This window comes from Syngnathus floridae, unplaced genomic scaffold, assembly GCF_059516105.1.
Source record: "Syngnathus floridae isolate MCC-2025c unplaced genomic scaffold, RoL_Sflo_1.0 HiC_scaffold_391, whole genome shotgun sequence".
In the NCBI taxonomy this organism is placed as follows: domain Eukaryota; kingdom Metazoa; phylum Chordata; class Actinopteri; order Syngnathiformes; family Syngnathidae; genus Syngnathus; species Syngnathus floridae.
Genome location: NW_028284326.1, coordinates 1,825 through 24,439, shown reverse-complemented (window position 1 = coordinate 24,439; position 22,615 = coordinate 1,825). Strand labels below are relative to the sequence as shown.

Genomic DNA, 22,615 nt, shown 5'->3' with positions numbered 1-22,615 from the left:
CACACACATCTGGGTGTGGTGAAACTTGACTAAGACTATGGATCATTGAAGTTAAGTTAAAGTCCCAAAGATCATCACACACATATCTGGGTGCAGTGAAATTTGTCCTCGGCATTTAACCCATCCCCGTGTGATTTTGATCCATCCCCTGGGGGAGAGGGGAGCAGTGAGCAGCAGCGGTGCCGCGCTCGGGAATCATTTGGTGATCTGATAAAGGTGGCAATGCACTTCATGCCTGTTTGCTGGATTTCTGATTTCCACCAAAGGTTGAAAAATGACCAAGCTAACTTTGCTGTTTCATCAGCATCGACCGATCATGAGGCAGCATGTGACACAGTCAACGGATGGAGTCCTCACGGCTCAAACTGTTACAAGAAAATGAACACAACCAACGGTTGGCTGGGGGCTCGTCACGACTGCCTCTGGGAGGGCGGCGACCTTGTCTCCATCACTTCAGAGGATGAGGAGAAGTTTGTGAAGGAGCAAATGGGCGACAAGCCGTTCTGGATCGGAGTCTCCAATCTGGTGAGGCGAAAGCGCAAGTGGGCTTCCTACTGGTGCTCGAGTGACAACCAGTATTGTTTTTGGCAGGTCTGCGACAAGGACTGGTGTCAGTTTTTTAAAGCGGGAGAAAAGGGGCTGACTTGGTCCGACACCGGTGTAACCCCGACCTACGCTAACTGGGCCTCAAGCCAAGGCGGAAGGTAGGAGAACACCTCTTTGTGTCCTGTGTCAAGCGAGATGCACGGGGAGATTTTGGAACCCCTTTCCAAACATGTGAAAAGATGTGATGAGGTTTAAAAAAGCTTTGGTTTTCTTTTCATCGGGAAAGAGGAAAATAAACTCCAAATTGGCACGTTTGTTGGATGTGTCTCGCTTTTCCCGACTTTTCTCAACAGCTCCGACAATGAATCCTGCGCGTACGTCAACCAAGGTGCGCACATACACAGTCAGCCTGGAAAGTGGAGACATGGCTCGTGCGGATCCTCATTGGCGTACATGTGCAAGCGGTCGCCCGACGGTAAGTCCACACGTCCGTTGCGATGATGACGCTGAAAGGAGAAAAGCGCAACCGTGCCATCTTTTTGCAGACTGCCCGGAGGGATGGCCATGTTCCTACAAAGACTTCGGTCACACCTACAGTCAAGTTGAGAGTTGAGTGGCAGCGACGCTTCTTTCTACACCCAAACTGCATTGTCGTGGTGGTTTTCTAATTAGTTTCTTTTGGCTTTCAGCTTCCTACTGCGACTCTGGCGAGTTCCTGTACAAGGACTCCTGTTACCATTTTGAGGGGAGGAATGGAACTTGGCAAGCGGCTGAAGATTTCTGCAAGGAAAAGGGAGGTCTCTTGGCCAGCGTGCACTCACAGGTTGACGGACAGTTTTTGGCTGGTGAGCACCAAGACAAATTCACCATGCCGGCAATCGTCCTGCAATTTTTCACCACAAGTGCTTGTTCTGCTTTCCTCAAGCTCACCGGCGAATAGGATGGTATTCTTGGCTGGGACTCAAGAAGAACAATGGCAAATTTGAGTGGCGCGACGGATCAGCGACAGTAAGTGACAATGGAGGTCTAAAAAGTTGTCACTTTGCCCTAATGAAGCTGTTACGTTCGAAGGATAAAGTTGAAAAGTGTCATTTCAGCAGAACAAAGCTGGTTGAAACTGGAAAAATCGGACAAGAATGGTCTTCCTGTCAAATAGATTTGACTTTGACTTGTATTGAGTCATGTTACAAGTGAAAAAATGACCATTGTAATTTACAAGGAAAAAAATATGACATGATTTGTAGAATTAAAGTGCACCGTTCATTTTACGGGGAAACATTTTTTAGTTCCAATCAGAAAGTTGGAAGGGGGTTGTAACATCGCAACAATTCTTATTGTGAGATAGAGCTTGTGAACATGAAGTTGAGCGATTTGAATCAATGAAGTGACTTTGAAGGAATGTGGTGGGAAGCCATCCGAGCAACTGCAACACCAAAAACGCTCGAGTCATGTCCACTGTCGTCCGCAGGCTGATGTCCCGTGGCATCGTGATAAATATGTAGGTGCCTGCACAAAATTGGATCGTGCTGGAGAAGTTCAGATCGACAGTTGTACTAGTGCCACTCGTCCATCCATCTGTCAAAAAGGTCAGAAAGTCACAACCTCTCATTTGCCCTTTGTCTTCTCATTGCTCTCTCATATTTGACCCCTCTCACATCCTTGCAGGCAAGGCCAGAGCTTCTCTTCCGCCTCTTCCGGCGTCAGCATCAGGTGGGCGTCCTAACCTGCAGCCCGCACGCAGAATCTTGTTTGCCCTCGAGTGACTCGAGTCTCATTTGCAGGCAAGAGTGCAAAGTGCGGCTTGTGGCGGGAGAACCCCGCCAACGACTTCTGCTACCTGATCCACGACACGGCCAACTTGACCTGGAAGGAGGCGCGAGACGAGTGCGCCCGCCGCAGAGGCAACCTGCTCGCCATCACCGATTTACAGGACCACAACTTCATACACGGTAGGTCGTCCTCGGTCTGCTTCGCTTTTTGGCGCAGCTGAAGTACTTAATGAAAGAATCCATCGAGAGACCACCGACTCACGTCAACATTTTGCCGAGTTTCTGTCATTCCAAAGGATAGACCAAAAATAAGCTTGTGACCCCCGCCAACAAGGACCCAACCCAGACATCACCATCACTTCATTTTAGTTAAGCGTTTTGGACTCGCATCTGTAAGATGCTTCAACCTTGTGTTCTCTATTTACCTTTGACCCAAAGGGGTTCCGGGAAGCGGTTCCTCTTTGTGGTTGGACGCCAGCGACACCAATGTTGAAGTCGGCAGCAAGCAGTCTGACGAATCCTCACCGAGTTCCGTCCTTCTGGGCGCAAGTGGGTCTAAAACCTGGCCGATGTATGAAGGAACGAAGGAGCGCTGAGCATCTGTGGTCTCTTTCAAGGTAACCCTGGTGACCCCCCCGGCCGACGCTGCAACTCCTTACATCATGGCAAGGGCGACATGGAAGTTGTCGATTGTGAGAAGAAGAGCGGCTACGTCTGTAGGAGAAGAGGTAAGACGAGATGCTCGGTCGATTCTCCCCAACTTGCGTTATCAGCCGAGAGGACCAGAGTGGCAATTGTAAAGTTTGTGCTCTGATGTGAGTGGTGATGCAGGTGACGCAATTGGCTGAAACTGAATGACTTATTCTAGCAAAGAAGACAAAAACCGTTGCGTTATTACGTCAGAGTAATCCCAAAATGTTCCCTCAGGCATTCAAACATGTGAAATGACCAATGGGTGGCACGGCTTCGGCTCCAGCTGCTACAGGAAGATGGAGACCACCAACGGTTGGCTGGGGGCTCGTTACGACTGCGTCTGGGAGGGGGGCGACCTGGTCTCCATCACCTCGGAGGATGAGGAGAAGTTTGTGACGGAGCAAATGGGCGACAAGCCGTTCTGGATCGGACTCTCCAATCTGGTGAGACGGAAGCGCAAGTGGGCTTCCTACTGGTACTTGAGTGACAACCAGTATTGTTTTTGCCATGGCAGGACTGCAACGAGGTCTGGTGTCAGTTTTTTAAAGCGGGAGAAAAGAAGCTGACTTGGTCCGACACTGCTATGACGCCGACCTACGCTAACTGGACCTCGAGTCAAGACGGAAGGTAGGAAGGTCACCTCTTTGGGTCCTGTGTCGGGCAAGATGCACGGGGAGATTTTGGAACCCCTTTTTTAAATTGTGTGAGCATGCCATGAAGCACCTTTTTATACTTTTGATCAGAAAATGGAGAAAAAAAACGTAGCCCGTCTGTCGGATGTGTGTCTCGTTTCTCACGCTTTTTGCCGACAGCTCCAACGATGAATCTTGCACGTACGTCCGCCAAGGTGTGCACGTAGATAGTCAGCCTGGAAAATGGAGACATGGCTCGTGCGGATCCTCATTGGCGTACATGTGCGAGCGGCCGCTCGACGGTAAGTCTGCACGTTCTATTGATGTTGACGCTGAAAGGAGAAAAAAAATGCAATCACGTCGTCCCCCTGCAGCCTGCCCGTTAGGACGGCTGTGTTCCTACAAAGACTACGGATTCAGCTACAGTCGAGTGGAGAGTGAGTGGCAGTGACGCTTCTTTTCCACACCTGCCGTTGTGCTTCTGTAATCTATGTTTCTTGGCGGCTTTAGCTTCCTCCTGCGACACTGGCGACTTCCTGTACAGGGACTCTTGCTTTCACTTTGAGGGGATGAAGCGAACTTGGGAGGCTGCCGAGGTGTTCTGCAGAGAATGGAACGGTCACCTGGCCAGCGTCCACTCACTGGTTGAGGGCCAATTCTTGGCTGGTGAGCTTCAAGACAAACTGCCGATGCCAGCTATCGTCCCCTAGCGCGTCACAATGTCTGACACGATGCTCTTCTTGTGCTAAATTTCCTTCCTTCCTTTGATATCCTCAAGCTCACGCGCCATATGCAGGAGGAGTGCAATCCTGGGTGGGACTCAAGAAGAACAAGGACAACTTTGAGTGGAGCGACGCAACACCTACGGTAAGGGGAACGTTTAGAGCAGTCTACCAAAGTTGTCATTTGCTCAGACTGAAGGTGTCATATCGGAAGCCAAATTCTACAGAACAATGAAAGTTAGACTTTGGCAAGAATGATCACCATGTTACAAAAAGAGATAAACATTGAAGGTATTAATCAGCTGAAGCATTAACTGGAAGAAAATTGTCAAATGAATTCAAGTCATACTGTAGGAAAGGGTTGAGAAAATATCGATCAGTGGGAGGAAAAAAGGACTCATCATTTTGGAGGAAATGCGGTGGGAAGCGAGCCCAAACGCACCAAAGTCACACCTGGCGTGTCGTCGGCAGGGCAACATTGTGTGGGTGCCAAACGGGCCGAAAAGGCGTGGTGGCTGCTCTGCCTTGTCGCCGACTGGTCAACTTGAGGATTGGCCCTGCACCAAAAGTCAGCCATTCATCTGTAGAAAAGGTCAGAAAATGACGACCAATCATCTTGCACTTTTATATGCTCTCTCATAACCATCCCTCTTCCTTTCTTGCAGCTATGGTCCAAGAGTTTGTTCTTCCTCCGCCGGCAGGTGGGCGCCCCACCCGGCAGTCGACATGTGGTCTCTTGTTAGCGGTTTGCCCTCAGGTGACTTGACTCTCGCTTGCAGGCTGGAGTGCAAAGTGCGGTTGGTGGCTGGACCGATCCTCCGACGACTTCTGCTACCTGATCCAGCACAAGCCCACCAAGACGTGGCAGAAGGCGCGAGACGACTGCCTCCTCCGAGGAGGCGACCTGCTCAGCATCGCCGACTCAAATGAACAGACAGTCATACAAGGTAGGCTGTCCGTCCGTCCGTCAGGTTGCCGTCAGGGCTGTTGAATTCCCCCAACATGGGCAGAGCTCCAGACCTCACATGCATGCAATGAGCAGTCAGCGAGCCATCAGCGAGCAGAGCGCCAACGAGAATGTTTCAAACTCATTTTACCATTTACCTCCAAAGGTCTGTACACTTCTCTGTCGAGCGCTCCCTCTCTGTGGTTGGGCGTCAACAACGACATCACGAAAGACGGCAGCGAGTGGACTGACGGATCCCCGTTCGGTTACATGTTCATGGACAGAGGTGTGTCCCGAAACCCAACCGATGTTTGCCTGCGATGTTGCGGAGGAATGGAGCTGAGCATCTGTCGTCTCCTTCCAGATGACCCCGGTGACCTCTCTGGTGCATCCTGTCTTTCCTTACTCACAAGAAACGGCCGCTGGAAGTTTGACGATTGCCGCAAGAAAAGAGGCTACATCTGCAAGAAAAGAGGTAAGACGTGGCGACGCTCAGTGGATTCTCGCAACGTGCTGACTCGTGTCTTTGGCTTTTGTCTTCCAGGAATCCCGGCAAAGCCTCAGCAGCCTCTTATTGGTAAGTCTCTGAACGGTGACTTCAAACGATGCAAAACAAAAATGACATGACGATGCTTGTCTTTATTTTTACTTTACTTTCATAGCGTAAAGAATTCAGGCTGTAAGCGAATGAGGGTTATGCAAGATCAGCTCGCAATATAGTGACTATACCATGGGTGACTATTCTATTCGCTAAATAATCATCTGTAGCAGCCCGAGTTGAAAATTTCACTTAGATATGTATTATATAAATATATTTATGCGCGATGCAGAAAAATGTGACGTGAAGGGAATGCAGAAATCTGGTTTTCATCAAAGGTTGAAAAATGACCATGGGAACTTTGATGTTTCATCAGCTTTAACCCATCATGAGCCAACATGTGACACAGTCAACGGATGGAGTCCTCACGGCTCAAACTGTTACAAGAAGATGGAGACCCCGAACGGTTGGCTGGGGGCTCGTCACAACTGCCTCTGGGAGGGCGGCGACCTTGTCTCCATCACCTCTGAAGACGAGGAAATGTTTGTGATGGAGCAAATGGGCAACAAACCGTTCTGGATCGGACTCTCCAATCTGGTAAGTGCAGGCTGCTGTTGGCTGGCGACTGGTAGTTGAGATGGAACCGCGAGCAAGTGGCTGTTGGCTCACTATCGGTACACCATTGACAATGAGTTTGGACTCTGCAGAACTGCAACGAGACCTGGTGTCAGTTTTTTAAAGCGGGCGAAAAGAGTGTGACTTGGTCCTACACCAGTGTGACGCCGACCTACGCCAACTGGGACCCGCGTCAAGACCAGAGGTAAGAAGATCACCTCTTTGCATCCTGGGTCAGGTGGGATGCACGGTGATATTTTCAAATTGCTTTCTAAAAATTGCTTTTGGGGCTGAGTTTTCATCAGAAAAAAAGGGCAAAACCTCCAAATTGGCACGTTTGTCGGATGTGTCTCGCTTTTTCCGACTTTTCTCAACAGCTCCGATGATGAATCCTGCGCGTACGTCAACCAAGGTGTGCACGGAGACAGTCAGCCTAGCAAGTGGAGACGTGGCTCGTGCAGATCCTCATTGGCGTACATGTGCGAGCGGTCGCCCGACGGTAAGTCTGCACGTTTGACGTGAAAGGAGAAAAGTGCAACCATGTCGTCTTTCTGCAGACTGCCCGGACGGATGGCCGTGTTCCTACAAAGACTTGGGTTACACTTACAGTCGAGTGGAGAGTGAGTGGCAGCGACGCTTCTTTTGACACCAGCGCCATCTCGTGGTTTCCTAATTAGTTTCTTTTGGCTTTCAGCTTCCTACTGCGACTCTGGCGAGTTCCTGTACAAGGACTCTTGTTACCATTTTGAAGGGAGGAATGGAACTTGGCAAGCGGCTGAAGATTTCTGCAAGGAAAAGGGAGGTCTCTTGGCCAGCGTCCACTCACCGGTCGACAGACGATTTTTGGCTGGTGAGCGTCAAGACAAACTGACCAATCGTCCCGCCATGTTTCACAACATCGTCACAAGTGCTCGTTCTGCTTTCCTCAAGCTCACGTGCGAAAAGGATTTCAACCTTGGCTGGGACTCAAGAAAAGCTCAGCCAAATTTGAGTGGCTCGACGGATCATCTACAGTAAGTGACACGTTTGCAACGCGGGTCTAAAAAATGGTCACTTATGAAGCTGTCATGTTGGAAAGCAAAACATTAAAAAGTGTCGTTTTAGTAGACCGCAGTTGATTCAATAGAGAGGAGAAATCTGACAAGAATGGTCTTCCTGTTAAATAGATTTGAATTTGTTACAAGAAGTCCTTTAGTTTGATGGCTTAGAATTGTGATATATAAGAGAAAAAAAACCAATAAGATTTCACCATGCATTTCACAGGAAAACGTTTTTCAGAATAAAAATTAACAGTTTAGGGTTTGGAAAGCTTCAATCTGAAACTCAGGTTGGAATATCGCAACAATTTCTATTGGTTCCGGAAATGATGAGAATGGTGAGAAGAAAAACAGATTTGAACCAGTGAGGTGACTTTGAAGGAAATTTTGCGGGAAGCCATCTGAGCAATTGCAACGCCAAACACGCTGTATCCTCTGCAGGACAACGTCACAAAGAACCTTACTCAAAATTCAGATGACTGCGCAAAATTGAATGAGAATGGAGAAATTCAGCTTGAGGGTTGTACTGGCCTTCGTCCATCCATCTGTCAAAAAGGTCAGAAAGTCACAACCTCCCATTTGCCCTTTGTCTTCTCATTGCTCTCTCATATTTGACCCCTCTCGCCTCCTTGCAGGCAAGGCCAGAGCTTCTCTTCTGCTTCTTCCGGCGTCAGCATCAGCATCAGGTGGGCGTCCCACCCTGCAGCCCACATGCAGAATCTCGTTTGCCCTCAAGTGACTTGAGTCTTGCTTGCAGGCAAGAGTGCAAAGTGCGGCTGGTGGCGGGAGAACCCCGCCAACGACTTGTGCTACCTAATCAACTCCAAGCACACCAAGACCTGGAAGGAGGCGCGAGACGAGTGCACCCGCCTCAGAGGCAACCTGCTCGCCATCACCGACTCGAACGAACATACCTTCATACGAGGTAGGCCGTCCACAGTCTGCTGCGCTTTTTGGCGCGGCTGACGTGCTTGATGAAAGAATCCATGCAAGTCAAATCGAGAGACCACCGACTCACGTCAACATTTTGTCGAGTTTCTGTCATTCCAAAGAAAAGACCAAAAATAAGCTTGTGACCCCCACCAACTCGGACCCAACCCAGACGTCACCCACACTTTGTTTTAGTTAAGCATTTTGCACTTGCCTCTGTAAGATGCGTCAGTCAACCTTCTGTTCTGTATTCACCTTTGACCCAAAGGGCTTCTGCCAAGCGGTTCCTCTTTGTGGTTGGACGCCAGCGACATCATTGTTGAAGTTGGCAGCAAGCAGTCTGACGAATCCTCACCGAGTTCCGTCCTTTTGGGCGCAGGTGGGTCTAAAACCTGGCCGATGTATGAAGGAACAAAGGAGCGCTGAGCATCTGTGGTCTCCCTCCAGGTAACCCTGGTGACCCCCCCGGCCGACGATGCAACTCCTTACTCAGTGGCAAGGGCGGCATAGAGGTTGTCGATTGCGAGAAGAAGCGCGGCTACGTCTGCAAGAGAAGAGGTAAGACGAGATGCTCGGCCAATTCTCCACAATTTTTTGTCTCATGTGAGTCGATGCAGATGACGCATTTGCCTGAAACTGAGTGCGTAATCCCCAAATGTCTCCTCAGTCGTTCAGACATGTGAAAGGACCAAAGGGTGGCGACGCTTTGGCTCCAACTGCTACAAGAAGATGGAGACCACCAACGGTTGGCTGGGGGCTCGTTACGACTGCGTCTGGGAGGGCGGCGACCTGGTCTCCATCACCTCGACACACGAGGAAAGCTTTGTGAAGGAGCAAATGGGCGACAAGCCGTTCTGGATCGGACGTTCCAATCTGGTGAGACGAAAGCGGTAGAATACGTTGACTTTCCACTGGTACCTAACCGTCACCTGCGATTGGTTTCGGCAGAACTGCGACGTGGCCTGGTGTCAGTTTTTTGAAGCAGGAGAAAAAAGACTGTCTTTGTCCGACACCGGCGTGACGCCGACCTACGCCAACTGGGACTCGCGTCAAGATAGAAGGTAAGAAGGTCACCTCTTTGCGTCCTTTTGTTGTCAGGCGGAACACACAGCGAGATTATGGATCCCATCTGCGAATTTTGAGAGTATTGATGAGAAAGGAGGAAAAGCCTCCAAATTGGCACGTTTGTCGCATGTGTGTCTCCTTTTTCCCGACCTTTTTCAACAGCTCCAACAATGAATCCTGCGCGTACGTCAACCAAGGTGTGCACGTAGAGAGTCAGCCTGGAAAGTGGAGACATGGCTCGTGCGGATCCTCATTGGCGTACATGTGCGAGCGGCCGCTCGACGGTAAGTCTGCCCGTCCGTTGTGACGTTAACGCTCAAAGGAGAAAAACTTGCAATCACGTCGTCCCCCTGCAGCCTGCCCGGACGGACGGCTGTGTTCCTACAAAGACTACGCATTCGGCTACAATCGAGTGGAGAGTGAGTGGCAGCGAGGCTTTTTTTTCCACACCTGCAACGTCTTGTTGTGGATTTGTAATCCATGTTTTTTTGGTGGCTTCAGCTTCCTACTGCGGCACTGGCGACTTCCTGTACAGGGACTCTTGCTATCACTTTGAAGGGATGAAGCGAACTTGGGAGGCAGCCGAGAAGTTCTGCAGAGAATGGAACGGTCACCTGGCCAGCGTCCAATCACTGGTTGATAGCCAATTCTTGGCCGGTGAGCGCCAAGACCAACTGCCGATACCAGCAATCGTCATCTAGCACTTCACAAAATTTGAATGCTCTTCTTGTGCTAAATTTCCTCGCTTCTCTGATATCTTCAAGCTCATGCGCCAGATGTAGGAGGATTGCAAGCTTGGGTGGGACTCAAGAAGAACAAGAACAACTTTGAGTGGAGCGACGCAACGCCTACAGTAAATGAAACATTTAGAGCAGTCTACAAACGTTGTCATTTGCCCTGAATGAAGGTGTCATATCGGAGGGCAAAGGTTCCACCAAACACGCAAGTTACACCAAATGCGGCAAAGTCATGTTCGGCGTGTCGTCCGCAGGGCAACATTGCGTGGGTGCCAAACGGGCCGACAGGACGTGGTGATTGCTGTGCACTGTCGCCAACTGGACAAGTTGAGGACTGGCCCTGCACCAATATTCGGCCATTCATTTGTAAAAAAGGTCCGAAAATGAAGAGCACTCACCTTGCACTTCCATGTGCTCCCTCTATCTAAGAGTGCTAATGACTCCTCTCTTTTCCTTGCAGCCAAGGTCCAAGAGTTTGTTCTTCCTCCGCCGGCAGGTGGGCGTCCCACCCAGCAGTCGACACGTGGTCTCTTGTCACCGGTTTGCCCTCAAATGACTTGAGTCTCGCTTGCAGGCTGGAGTGCAAAGTGCGGCTGGTGGCCGGACCGATCCTCCGACGACTTCTGCTACCTGATCCAGCACAGGCCCACCAAGACGTGGCAGAAGGCGCGAGACGACTGCCTCCGCCGCGGAGGCGACCTGCTCAGCATTGCCGACTCACGCGAACAGGCCTTCATACAAAGTAGGCTGTCTGTCTGTCCGGTCGCAATCAGGGCTGTTGAATTCCCCCAACATGGGCAGAGCTCCAGACCTCACATGCATGCATTTGGTTTCCTTGGACAACCGCTAATATACTGGAATATACGATAGTGCGTTCCACCAATGAGCAGTCAGCGAGCCATCAGCGAGCAGAGCGCCAACGAGAATGTTTCAAACACATTTTACCATTTACCTCCAAAGGTCTGTACACTTCGCTGTCGAGCGCCCCCTCTCTGTGGTTGGGGGCCAACAACAAGATCATGAAAGACGGCAGCGAGTGGACTGACGGATCCCCGTTCGGTTACATGTTCATGGACAGAGGTGTGTCCAAAACCCAATTGATGTTTGCCTGCGATGTTGCGGAGGAATGGAACTGAGCATCTGTCGTCTCCTTACAGATGACCCCGGTGACCTCTTTGGAGCATCCTGTCTTTCCTTACTAACAAGCAACGGCCGCTGGAAGTTTGCCGATTGCAGGAAGAAAAGGGGCTACATCTGCAAGAAAAGAGGTAAGACGTGGCGACGCTCAGTGGATTCTCACAGCATGCTGACTCGTGTCTTTGGCTTTTGTCTACCAGGAATCCCGGCAAAGCCTCAGCAGCCTCTTCATGGTAAGTCTCTGAACGGTGACTTCAAACGATGCAAAACAAAAATGACATGACGATGCTTGTCTTTATTTTTACTTTACTTTCATAGCGTAAAGAATTCAGCCTGTAAGCTAATGAGGGTTATGCAAGATCAGCTCGCAGTATAGTGACCATACCATTGGTGACTATTCTATTCGCTAAATAATCATGTGTAGCAGCCCGAGTTGAAAATTGCATTAAGATATGTATTATGTAAATATATTTATGCGCGATGCAGAAAAATGTGACATGCAGGGAATGCAGAAATGTGTGTGTGTGTGTGTGTGTGTGTGTGTGTGTGTGTGTGTGTGTGTGTGTGTGTGTGTGGGGTGGGGGTGTGTATAACCTCCAACCTTCTTCTGGAGACACCCCCCTGGGTGAAACCGTCTAGAACCACCTGTGCTTTGGGGAGTAACCCTGCTCATTTGACACGAGTGATCAAAGGTGATTTTAATGGCCCAATATTTTGGATGTTGTTTAAGAAGAATATGTTTGCCAATGTCCTGAGTTGAATGCACTTTTTCATCGGGGTGGCCGAGGGGGGCCCTGCATCAGCTGGGGTGGCCTTATGACAACCAGGGATGCGGGGGTTGATGGTCAAGTGTACAGTCCTACTCATTTACAAAATGGAATTGTTCTATTCGACAACATTTACTTGTACAAGATAAAATGTGCAAAGCATCACCTGAATTCTTTAGAAAATACTCGCATGCTCGAGAAGGCTCCGTTGCTTTGGAGCGCCTCTGCGTGTGTGTGGGCGGAGGTGAGGGGCACAGAGCAGCGGGGCGCCTATCAGTGCAGCGCCTCTGTTAATGATCACACGTGAACAGACAGCTGTTAAATAAATGCATAAAATAGCAATTCAAAGTAACTTTTTTCCTGTCGCTTTGGAGGTCCTTTTGTTGCAGCGCCCCATACGCTGCATGTAGTGCATTTTCCCCACTGAGATTTTGCCAAAAGCAAAAACAAATGAGAGCATAATTTCAGCCAGTTTTTTTTCAATGTTTTTTTTTTCCTCTTAAATGTTGACGAGCTAGCCCATTGCGCTGATGGAATAGTGATGCGTTACAAATGTACAACTGGGCATGAGCTCTTTCTTGTGTAACTACCTGGAAAAAAAAAAAAGGGAGCTCCAATTGTTCTGTAGCTGTATTAAAAAAGACGTCTTCCTTTGCATAGATTGCAAACGTATATTTTGGTGATGAATGAAAATAAAAAAAGTTGAATGTGGACTCTTGACCTGTAGCGCCATCCTGTGGGCTGCACATGAGCAAAAAAAAAAACACCACCAACAACACATTTTTCTCTGTCCGAGGGGCAGAATGACAGAAGTGGACTGAATTTCCTCCGTTTTTTGACATGTGCAACAGTCCATGAAATCATTCAGCATCCTGAAGCTGGTTAATGAATGTCACGTTTAAAAATGTGCCTTGTTGATTTTTTTTGTGACTCTATTATTTTAGGCTAATAGCCCTAAATGCCCAAGTCCTTTGTAAGTCGTGTCAATTGTGGATTGTCAGTCATGCAGGTGACGCAATTTGGCTGAATTAGGTGGCGTGCATTCTTGCTTGTTTGCTGAATTAGTTCTTTTTACCAAAGGTTGGAAAATGACCATGGGAATTTTGATGTTTCTTCAGCTTTAACCCATCATGAGCCAACATGTGACACAGTCAACGGATGGAGTCCTCACGGCTCAAACTGTTACAAGAAGATGGAGACCCCGAACGGTTGGCTGGGGGCTCGTCACAACTGCCTCTGGGAGGGCGGCGACCTTGTCTCCATCACCTCTGAAGACGAGGAAATGTTTGTGATGGAGCAAATGGGCAACAAACCGTTCTGGATCGGACTCTCCAATCTGGTAAGTGCAGGCTGCTGTTGGCTGGCGACTGGTAGTTGAGATGGAACCGCGAGCAAGTGGCTGTTGGCTCACTATCGGTACACCATTGACAATGAGTTTGGACTCTGCAGAACTGCAACGAGACCTGGTGTCAGTTTTTTAAAGCGGGCGAAAAGAGTGTGACTTGGTCCTACACCAGTGTGACGCCGACCTACGCCAACTGGGACCCGCGTCAAGACCAGAGGTAAGAAGATCACCTCTTTGCATCCTGGGTCAGGTGGGATGCACGGTGATATTTTCAAATTGCTTTCTAAAAAAATGCTTTTGGGGGTGAGTTTTCATCAGAAAAAAAGGGCAAAACCTCCAAATTGGCACGTTTGTCGGATGTGTCTCGCTTTTTCCGACTTTTCTCAGCAGCTCCGACGATGAATCCTGCGTGTACGTCAACCAAGGTGTGCACGGAGACAGTCAGCCTAGCAAGTGGAGACGTGGCTCGTGCAGATCCTCATTGGCGTACATGTGCGAGCGGTCGCCCGACGGTAAGTCTGCACGTTTGACGTGAAAGGAGAAAAGTGCAACCATGTCATCTTTCTGCAGACTGCCCAGATGGATGGCCGTGTTCCTACAAAGACTTGGGTTACACTTACAGTCGAGTGGAGAGTGAGTGGAGCGACGCTTCTTCTGACACCCGCAGCCTCTCGTTGTCGTTTCCTAATGAGTTGCTTTTTCGTTTTACACCTACTCCGTCTCGTTGTGGTTTTCTAATGAGTTTATTTTGGCTTTCAGCTTCCTACTGTGACTCTAACGAGTTCCTGTACAAGGACTCTTGTTATCACTTTGAGGGGACGCCTAAAACTTGGCAAGCGGCTGAAGATTTCTGCAAGGAAAAGAGAGGTCTCTTGGCCAGCATCCCCTCACCGGTCGACAGACAATTTTTGGCTGGTGAGCGCCAAGACAAACTGACCAATCGTCCCGCCATGTTTTCTCGACATCGTCACAATTGCTCGTTCTGCTTTCCTCAAGCTCACGTGCGAGAAGGATCTCAACCTTGGCTGGGACTCAAGAAAAGAACATTTGAGTGGTTCGACGGATCATCTACAGTAAGTGACACATTTGCAACGCAGGTCTAAAAAATTGTCACTCATGAAGCTGTCATGTTGGAAAGCAAAACATTAAAAACTGTCATTTTAGTAGAGCACAGTTGATTCAATAGAGAGGAGAAATCTGACAAGAATGGTCTTCCTGTTAAATAGATTTGAATTTGTTACAAGAAGTCAAAAATGTCCTTTAGTTTGATGGCTTAGAATTGTGATATATAAGAGAAAAAAAAACAATAAGATTTCACCATGCATTTCACAGGAAAACGTTTTTCAGAATAAAAATTAACAGTTTAGGGTTTGGAAAGCTTCAATCTGAAACTCAGGTTGGAGTATCGCAACAATTTCTATTGGTTCCGGAAATGATGAGAATGTTAAGAAGAAAAACAGATTTGAACCAGTGAGGTGCCTTTGAAGGAAATTTCGCGGGAAGCCATCTGAGCAATTGCAACACCAAACACGCTGTATCCTCTGCAGGACAACGTCACAAAGAACCTCATTCAAAATTCAGATGACTGCGCAAAATTGAATGAGAATGGAGAAATTCAGCTTGAGGGCTGTACTGGCCTTCGTCCATCCATCTGTCAAAAAGGTCAGAAAGTCACAACCTCCCATTTGCCCTTTGTCTTCTCATTGCTCTCTCATATTTGACCCCTCTCGCATCCTTGCAGGCAAGGCCAGAGCTTCTCTTCCGCTTCTTCCGGCGTCGGCATCAGCATCAGGTGGGCGTCCCAGCCTGCAGCCCACTTGCAGAATCTTGTTTGGCCTCAAGTGACTTGAGTCTCGCTTGCAGGCAAGAGTGCAAAGTGCGGCTGGTGGCGGGAGAACCCCGCCAACGACTTGTGCTACTTGATCCACGACATGGCCAACAAGACCTGGAAGGAGGCGCGAGACAAGTGCACCCGCCTCAGAGGCAACCTGCTCGCCATCACCGACTCGAACGAACATACCTTCATACGAGGTAGGCCGTCTACAGTCTGCTGCGCTTTTTGCCGAGTTTCTGTCATTCCAAAGAAAAGACCAAAAATAAGCTTGTGACCCCCACCAACCCAGACTTCACCCACACTTTGTTTTAGTTAAGCATTTTGCACTTGCCTCTGTAAGATGCGTCAGTCAACCTTCTGTTCTGTATTCACCTTTGACCCAAAGGGCTTCTGCCAAGCGGTTCCTCTTTGTGGTTGGACGCCAGCGACATCATTGTTGAAGTTGGCAGCAAGCAGTCTGACGAATCCTCACCGAGTTCCGTCCTTTTGGGCGCAGGTGGGTCTAAAACCTGGCCGATGTATGAAGGAACAAAGGAGCGCTGAGCATCTGTGGTCTCCCTCCAGGTAACCCTGGTGACCCCCCCGGCCGACGATGCAACTCCTTACTCAGTGGCAAGGGCGGCATAGAGGTTGTCGATTGCGAGAAGAAGCGCGGCTACGTCTGCAAGAGAAGAGGTAAGACGAGATGCTCGGCCAATTCTCCACAATTTTTTGTCTCATGTGAGTCGATGCAGATGACGCATTTGCCTGAAACTGAGTGCGTAATCCCCAAATGTCTCCTCAGTCGTTCAGACATGTGAAAGGACCAAAGGGTGGCGACGCTTTGGCTCCAACTGCTACAAGAAGATGGAGACCACCAACGGTTGGCTGGGGGCTCGTTACGACTGCGTCTGGGAGGGCGGCGACCTGGTCTCCATCACCTCGACACACGAGGAAAGCTTTGTGAAGGAGCAAATGGGCGACAAGCCGTTCTGGATCGGACGTTCCAATCTGGTGAGACGAAAGCGGTAGAATACGTTGACTTTCCACTGGTACCTAACCGTCACCTGCGATTGGTTTCGGCAGAACTGCGACGTGGCCTGGTGTCAGTTTTTTGAAGCAGGAGAAAAAAGACTGTCTTTGTCCGACACCGGCGTGACGCCGACCTACGCCAACTGGGACTCGCGTCAAGATAGAAGGTAAGAAGGTCACCTCTTTGCGTCCTTTTGGTGTCAGGCGGAACACACAGCGAGATTATGGATCCCATCTGCGAATTTTGAGAGTATTGATGAGAAAGGAGGAAAAGCCTCCAAATTGGCACGTTTGTCGCATGTGTGTCTCCTTTTTCCCGACCTTTTTCAACAGCTCCAACAATGAATCCTGCGCGTACGTCAACCAAGGTGTGCACGTAGAGAGTCAGCCTGGAAAGTGGAGACATGGCTCGTGCGGATCCTCATTGGCGTACATGTGCGAGCGGCCGCTCGACGGTAAGTCTGCCCGTCCGTTGTGACGTTAACGCTCAAAGGAGAAAAACTTGCAATCACGTCGTCCCCCTGCAGCCTGCCCGGACGGACGGCTGTGTTCCTACAAAGACTACGCATTCGGCTACAATCGAGTGGAGAGTGAGTGGCAGCGAGGCTTTTTTTTCCACACCTGCAACGTCTTGTTGTGGATTTGTAATCCATGTTTTTTTGGTGGCTTCAGCTTCCTACTGCGGCACTGGCGACTTCCTGTACAGGGACTCTTGCTATCACTTTGAAGGGATGAAGCGAACTTGGGAGGCAGCCGAGAAGTTCTGCAGAGAATGGAACGGTCACCTGGCCAGCGTCCAATCACTGGTTGATAGCCAATTCTTGGCCGGTGAGCGCCAAGACCAACTGCCGATACCAGCAATCGTCATCTAGCACTTCACAAAATTTGAATGCTCTTCTTGTGCTAAATTTCCTCGCTTCTCTGATATCTTCAAGCTCATGCGCCAGATGTAGGAGGATTGCAAGCTTGGGTGGGACTCAAGAAGAACAAGAACAACTTTGAGTGGAGCGACGCAACGCCTACAGTAAATGAAACATTTAGAGCAGTCTACAAACGTTGTCATTTGCCCTGAATGAAGGTGTCATATCGGAGGGCAAAGGTTCCACCAAACACGCAAGTTACACCAAATGCGGCAAAGTCATGTTCGGCGTGTCGTCCGCAGGGCAACATTGCGTGGGTGCCAAACGGGCCGACAGGACGTGGTGATTGCTGTGCACTGTCGCCAACTGGACAAGTTGAGGACTGGCCCTGCACCAATATTCGGCCATTCATTTGTAAAAAAGGTCCGAAAATGAAGAGCACTCACCTTGCACTTCCATGTGCTCCCTCTATCTAAGAGTGCTAATGACTCCTCTCTTTTCCTTGCAGCCAAGGTCCAAGAGTTTGTTCTTCCTCCGCCGGCAGGTGGGCGTCCCACCCAGCAGTCGACACGTGGTCTCTTGTCACCGGTTTGCCCTCAAATGACTTGAGTCTCGCTTGCAGGCTGGAGTGCAAAGTGCGGCTGGTGGCCGGACCGATCCTCCGACGACTTCTGCTACCTGATCCAACGCAGACCCACCAAGACGTGGCAGAAGGCGCGAGACGACTGCCTCCGCCGCGGAGGCAACCTGCTCAGCATCGCCGACTCACGCGAACAGGCCTTCATACAAAGTAGGCTGTCTGTCTGTCCGGTCGCAATCAGAGGTGTTCAAATCCCCCAACACGGGCGGGGCTCCAGACGTCACCTGTGTTTGTTTCCGCTGACCACCTTTAACATTTACGCATTTAACATTTATTTCAAATCACGTGCCTCTTCATCGGTACAGCGTGGCCACCAATGAGCAGTTGGTCTATCTTTGCTCCCCCCTGCGAGCAGAGCGCCAACGAGAATGTTTCAAACTCTTGTTGCACATTTTACCATTCACCTCCAAAGGTCTGTACACTTTTCTGCCGAGCTCTCCCTCTCTGTGGTTGGGCGCCAACAACAACATCACGAAAGACGGCAGCGAATGGACTGACGGATCCCCGTTTCGTTACGTGGTCATGGACGGAGGTGGGTCAAAAACCTAACCAATGTTTGTCTCCGATGTTGCGGAGGAACGGAGCTGAGCATCTGTGGTCTCCTTCCAGATGACCCCGGTGACCTCTCTGGCGCTTCCTGTCTTTCCTTACTCACAAGCAACGGCCGCTGGAAGTTTGATGATTGCAGGAAGAAGAGGGGCTATATCTGCAAGAAAAGAGGTAAGACGTGACGACGCTCAGACGATTCTCACAATGTGCTGATTCACATCTTTGGCTGTTTTCTCGCAGGAAACACGCCAAAACCTCCCCAGCCTCATGACGGTAAGTCGTCTTAAACAGTGGCTTCAAACAATCCTAGGCAAAAATGACCTGACAATGCTTTTTCAGGCTTGAAGGAGATCCTTGTCTGCAACAACCATTCTGCTGACCTTGTATGTGAGAGTGAGGGTCAGAAGCAAGGTCGCATCAGCATCCAGTCCGCCTTTTACGGTCGGCGGAGTGACGACATTTGCTTGCTGGACAGCGACTCATACGACGACGGTAAGACCTGAGAAGCCACCATTTTGATGCCGCCAATTAAGGCATTTATCCACCTACCTCTGAAGGCTCATTCAGTAATGTTTTGCTTGGTCTCCTCCTGGAAGTCTCCAAAGAACTTTGGCATGCTGTCGAACGTAATGAAAATGAACCAAAGCTTACAAACCGCTCAGACGCCGGAATGAGTCTATATGCAGAAACGTGCTAGTTTTGTTCGACTTTGTCTTGCTGAACTCATTCAGGTGCATCAATGCTCATCAGGCCCACTCAGACTCAGTGGTGTGTTGTAACTTGCAGAGTATTGCGGAGTGGAAGGCATCCTCCCTCGCTACAGGAAAATGTGCAACGGCCAGCAAAAATGCCGCATTGAGCTTTTGGAGGACGATTCCTGCCCTGCCACCTCCAAATATCTGGAGATGGTCTATAGCTGTGAACACAAAGGTGGGCTTTGCGTCTCGTGATCTTCTGCTCTGCAATCCCAAGAAATAATGCAAGGAGTCCCACAAGAGGATAGATGGCGAGATTTGTATTTTAATTGGCCTTGAAGCATCTGTTCCAAATGAAAATGACTTTTGGCTGTCCTCAGTATGTCTTGACAGTCTGGGCATTGCGGACGGGAGCCTCGCAGACTCTCTCTTCCAAGCCTCCTCCTCGATGGAAGACGCCACCCCAGAAAAAGCCCGCCTCAATGGAGAGTCCTGCTGGAAGCCGTCAAAAGATCGTACGCAGAAAAATGACAGCTTGGCACTGTGGTCTCCTGAGCGTTCTAATGTCTTGTCCCCTCCAGCCGTCGGCAGCTGGATCCAGGTGAACCTCGGTTACATGAGAAAGGTGACGGGGATCGTGACCCAGGGGTGTGATAGCGATAATACTCGCTCCTGGGACATCCAACTTGAGATGAAGGTGAGCGTTAATCGGAGGAAATGGACAAAACACCCAGGCGGGAAGGTGAGTGCAGGGACAATCGAGTCGACCTCAACCTCACCCTCCAAAATTGTCACAACAAACAAGCAAACATCCTATTTGTAGTTCATCGGTGGTGGAACTCATCTGCTTGAGACGCCGGCATTTGCTAAGTATGTCCGCATCCTGCCGCTGGAGAGTCGTCCAGAATTTGGCCTCCGCTTTGACATCTTGGGATGCGCGCATGACGGTGAGCAACACAATCTACTGCTTTGCTTGCCGAAAACAACAAGGCCAAAACACGCGATGATCCCGCCTTATGTCCGACAGATGCGATGACCTGTGCCAGACAGTTCAACAGCCTCCACTTCACCGATTCGATGACGTGAGTCACACTTGACACAATGTTTCATGACGATGACCGCCTGTCGTCAATTTCACAACATGTGTGTCTTCTGCAGGTTCTACTGTCCACCTGGGTGTGCCAAAGACAAACACTTTGTCTCTGGAACATTGGTCTACTCAAAGGTACATGATTACCTCACCCACCAGTCGAGTTCTTGTCTGTGACTGCAACTTTGTGTAAATGCAGGACTCGCACATCTGCGCGGCTGCTATTCACGCTGGCGTCATTCAGAACGACATCGGAGGAGATTGTATTGTGATGCGAGCTCCCAAACAGCCAGTCTACATGGGCTCCACTGGGAACGGGATCATCTCCAGACTGTGAGTGACCAACTTTCACGGAAAAGTCCCATAAAGAGCCACCAGCTAATTATCACTTTACTATTTGCAGTTCGGACGACCCGCTGGGTGATTCTTATACGTTTGCAGATGGAGGTGAGTTCAAAAAATGTTTCTTTATGTCACGTCAACTGTTGATGACAAGGAAAACTCACACGATGTCTCGCCTGCAGAGCCCAGATGCTCGGCACCTGACTGGGAGGAGTTTGCGGGTTTCTGCTACAAATTCTTTGAAGACGTCAAGAACTGGGATGATGCTCAACGGGTCTGCCGTGGTTTTGGTGCCGAACTGATGTCCATTTGCTCCAAAGTGGAGCAGGCGTGGGTTAAAAGTGCCTCAGAGTTTGGTACGTATCCCAACGATTGATTGATTAATTAACAATCTCTGTAGAACGACCGGATGGGTGGAATATCTGAGAACCAGATGAGAGCTTTGTTCTCATCCGTCCTCCGCAGAAACCAGCGATATGTGGACCGGACTGAATGACCTGGTGCTTCCCGGCATGTTTGTGTGGTCGGACCGCCACAAGGTGACCTTCACCCACTGGGCCGCAGGAGAACCCTACCAGCGTGTCGGCCTCGGCAAGCACTGCGTGGCTCAGTTATGGCAGGTGGGTGCTCCGTTGAGCATTTGGAAGAATACCTTTGCGTTCCACTGAAACTGATGGTTTTCTTTCAGACTGGAAAATGGAAGCTAATGTCTTGCGCCCAAGTGAACAGCTTCATGTGCAAGATGCCCAAAGTGCACTTTCCAAAGACCTCATCGAAGCCACAGGTGGCACAGTAGAGTCCGCCTGCCAACAGCAGGATGCCCGTGGAGAAAATCTACAACGGTGCGCCCCAAGGAAGTCATCAAAGAAGAAGAGCAACTTTTAATCCCTTTCCTACTCTACTCAGTAACTATAAATAGTATCAAAATTGCAATCTGAACACCTCTGCATACCTTTGTAATTCATACAGTAGCTGCATTTAGCTTCGCTGTTATTAGCCAACTAGATGTCGTGTCCTGATGAAATGTGAACAAGCATGCTATGTTCACTAACACTCGACTCTACTTGGTCTACTTTGTCTTTTCTTTTTTTTGCACGCTTGACAACTTTGACTGCCTTTTCGTAAAGAGTTACTCACTGAAAGAACAATACACATTGTACAGAAGTCTCAGTGCTTTTAAAGAGCCCAATCGTAAGAACGTGACAGGCAAGAATACTCTTGGAGCTGGAATGAAAGTCCAAAGTCGGTTACTGGTATTGTTCTTTGTTTCGTTTTATATTCATGTCGTGTTGTGTTGTCTTGTCGTAATCGCCCTTAGAAAAGGGTGCCCGACTCGACAGCCTTTTGTTTAATTCTGGTTAAAAAAAAAAAATTATATTTTATGATTACAAATAATGAATTGTGAATCAACAGTGAGCTATGTTACTGCCAATGATGTCTGCAATTGTAGACTAATTCAGTATTTTCCATCAGCATTTTTGATAACTGATGGCAGTTTTTTACTCGATCGCTGCTGTCAGAAAAATTGTGTTTTTCACTGTTGTTGTTTCTACGGTATGTTACAAAATCTACAATTCATGTATTATTGGATTTTTGATTACTGATTGCAGAAGTGACTTAATCACTGCTGTCAGAAAAATGTTGGTTTTCACAGTCATTTGATTTTTCTTAATTTCAAAATAAAAGAAACTGATTACGATTCGGGTTTTTTTTTCTACATTTTTTGACTGATTCAAACCATGCCAGCTAAACTGTTCACTTTACCCCGAACACAAATTCTCGCTAAATTTAAAAACAAAAGGCAAATATTTTAGATGATCTCTCAATGAATTGGGTTGAATTAAATTTGGTTGAATTAAACACTTGTGCACCCCTGTCTGGGACTGTTAACAAATCAGATGAAATAGGTAGAATTTGAAAATAGTCCTACATATTTGAAACACTCTGACATCAGAGGCTGTTTAACAAAACAAATACTCAACAAGCACCTATTCACACAACTTGGAAACATTTGTATTCCCGTGGCCTCTAGGAAAAAGAAAAAACAAGAAAATCATAAAATTGGTTCCTTCTGGCACTGACAAAAACACACACAGTATTGTTTTACAGTACATT

At 48.9% G+C, this 22,615-nt stretch overlaps 1 protein-coding gene across 2 annotated transcripts; it reads left to right on the top strand.

The window, feature by feature from the left end:
• Positions 1-315: 315 nt before the first annotated feature.
• On the top strand, positions 316-22,199 carry LOC148377091 (uncharacterized). 2 transcript variants are annotated; one of them, XM_088368331.1, is made up of 81 exons: positions 316-525; positions 592-704; positions 900-1,021; positions 1,092-1,154; positions 1,236-1,391; positions 1,472-1,554; positions 2,015-2,132; positions 2,212-2,256; positions 2,328-2,495; positions 2,754-2,864; positions 2,933-3,043; positions 3,243-3,451; positions 3,523-3,635; positions 3,821-3,942; positions 4,015-4,077; positions 4,151-4,306; positions 4,419-4,507; positions 4,834-4,954; positions 5,028-5,063; positions 5,142-5,309; positions 5,475-5,594; positions 5,673-5,783; positions 5,853-5,885; positions 6,223-6,443; positions 6,554-6,666; positions 6,839-6,960; positions 7,019-7,081; positions 7,156-7,311; positions 7,392-7,474; positions 7,940-8,054; positions 8,134-8,184; positions 8,256-8,423; positions 8,697-8,807; positions 8,876-8,986; positions 9,096-9,304; positions 9,377-9,489; positions 9,656-9,777; positions 9,850-9,912; positions 9,995-10,150; positions 10,258-10,346; positions 10,485-10,605; positions 10,691-10,726; positions 10,805-10,972; positions 11,191-11,310; positions 11,388-11,498; positions 11,568-11,600; positions 13,253-13,473; positions 13,584-13,696; positions 13,870-13,991; positions 14,050-14,112; positions 14,239-14,394; positions 14,476-14,552; positions 15,027-15,141; positions 15,221-15,271; positions 15,343-15,510; positions 15,699-15,809; positions 15,878-15,988; positions 16,098-16,306; positions 16,379-16,491; positions 16,658-16,779; positions 16,852-16,914; positions 16,997-17,152; positions 17,260-17,348; positions 17,487-17,607; positions 17,693-17,728; positions 17,807-17,974; positions 18,237-18,356; positions 18,434-18,544; positions 18,614-18,646; positions 18,713-18,865; positions 19,160-19,303; positions 19,449-19,583; positions 19,650-19,810; positions 19,892-20,015; positions 20,096-20,150; positions 20,227-20,293; positions 20,358-20,491; positions 20,562-20,605; positions 20,683-20,856; positions 20,966-21,120; positions 21,189-22,199. In XM_088368331.1, the coding sequence occupies exons 1-81, from the start codon at positions 379-381 to the stop codon at positions 21,294-21,296; spliced, it is 9,336 nt and encodes a 3,111-aa protein (XP_088224457.1). In that variant the 5' UTR covers positions 316-378; the 3' UTR covers positions 21,297-22,199. The 2 variants fall into 2 exon arrangements, with proteins under 2 accessions (XP_088224457.1, XP_088224455.1); XM_088368329.1 differs by having other exon boundaries at positions 13,867-13,991.
• The last annotated feature ends 416 nt before the right edge of the window (positions 22,200-22,615 follow it).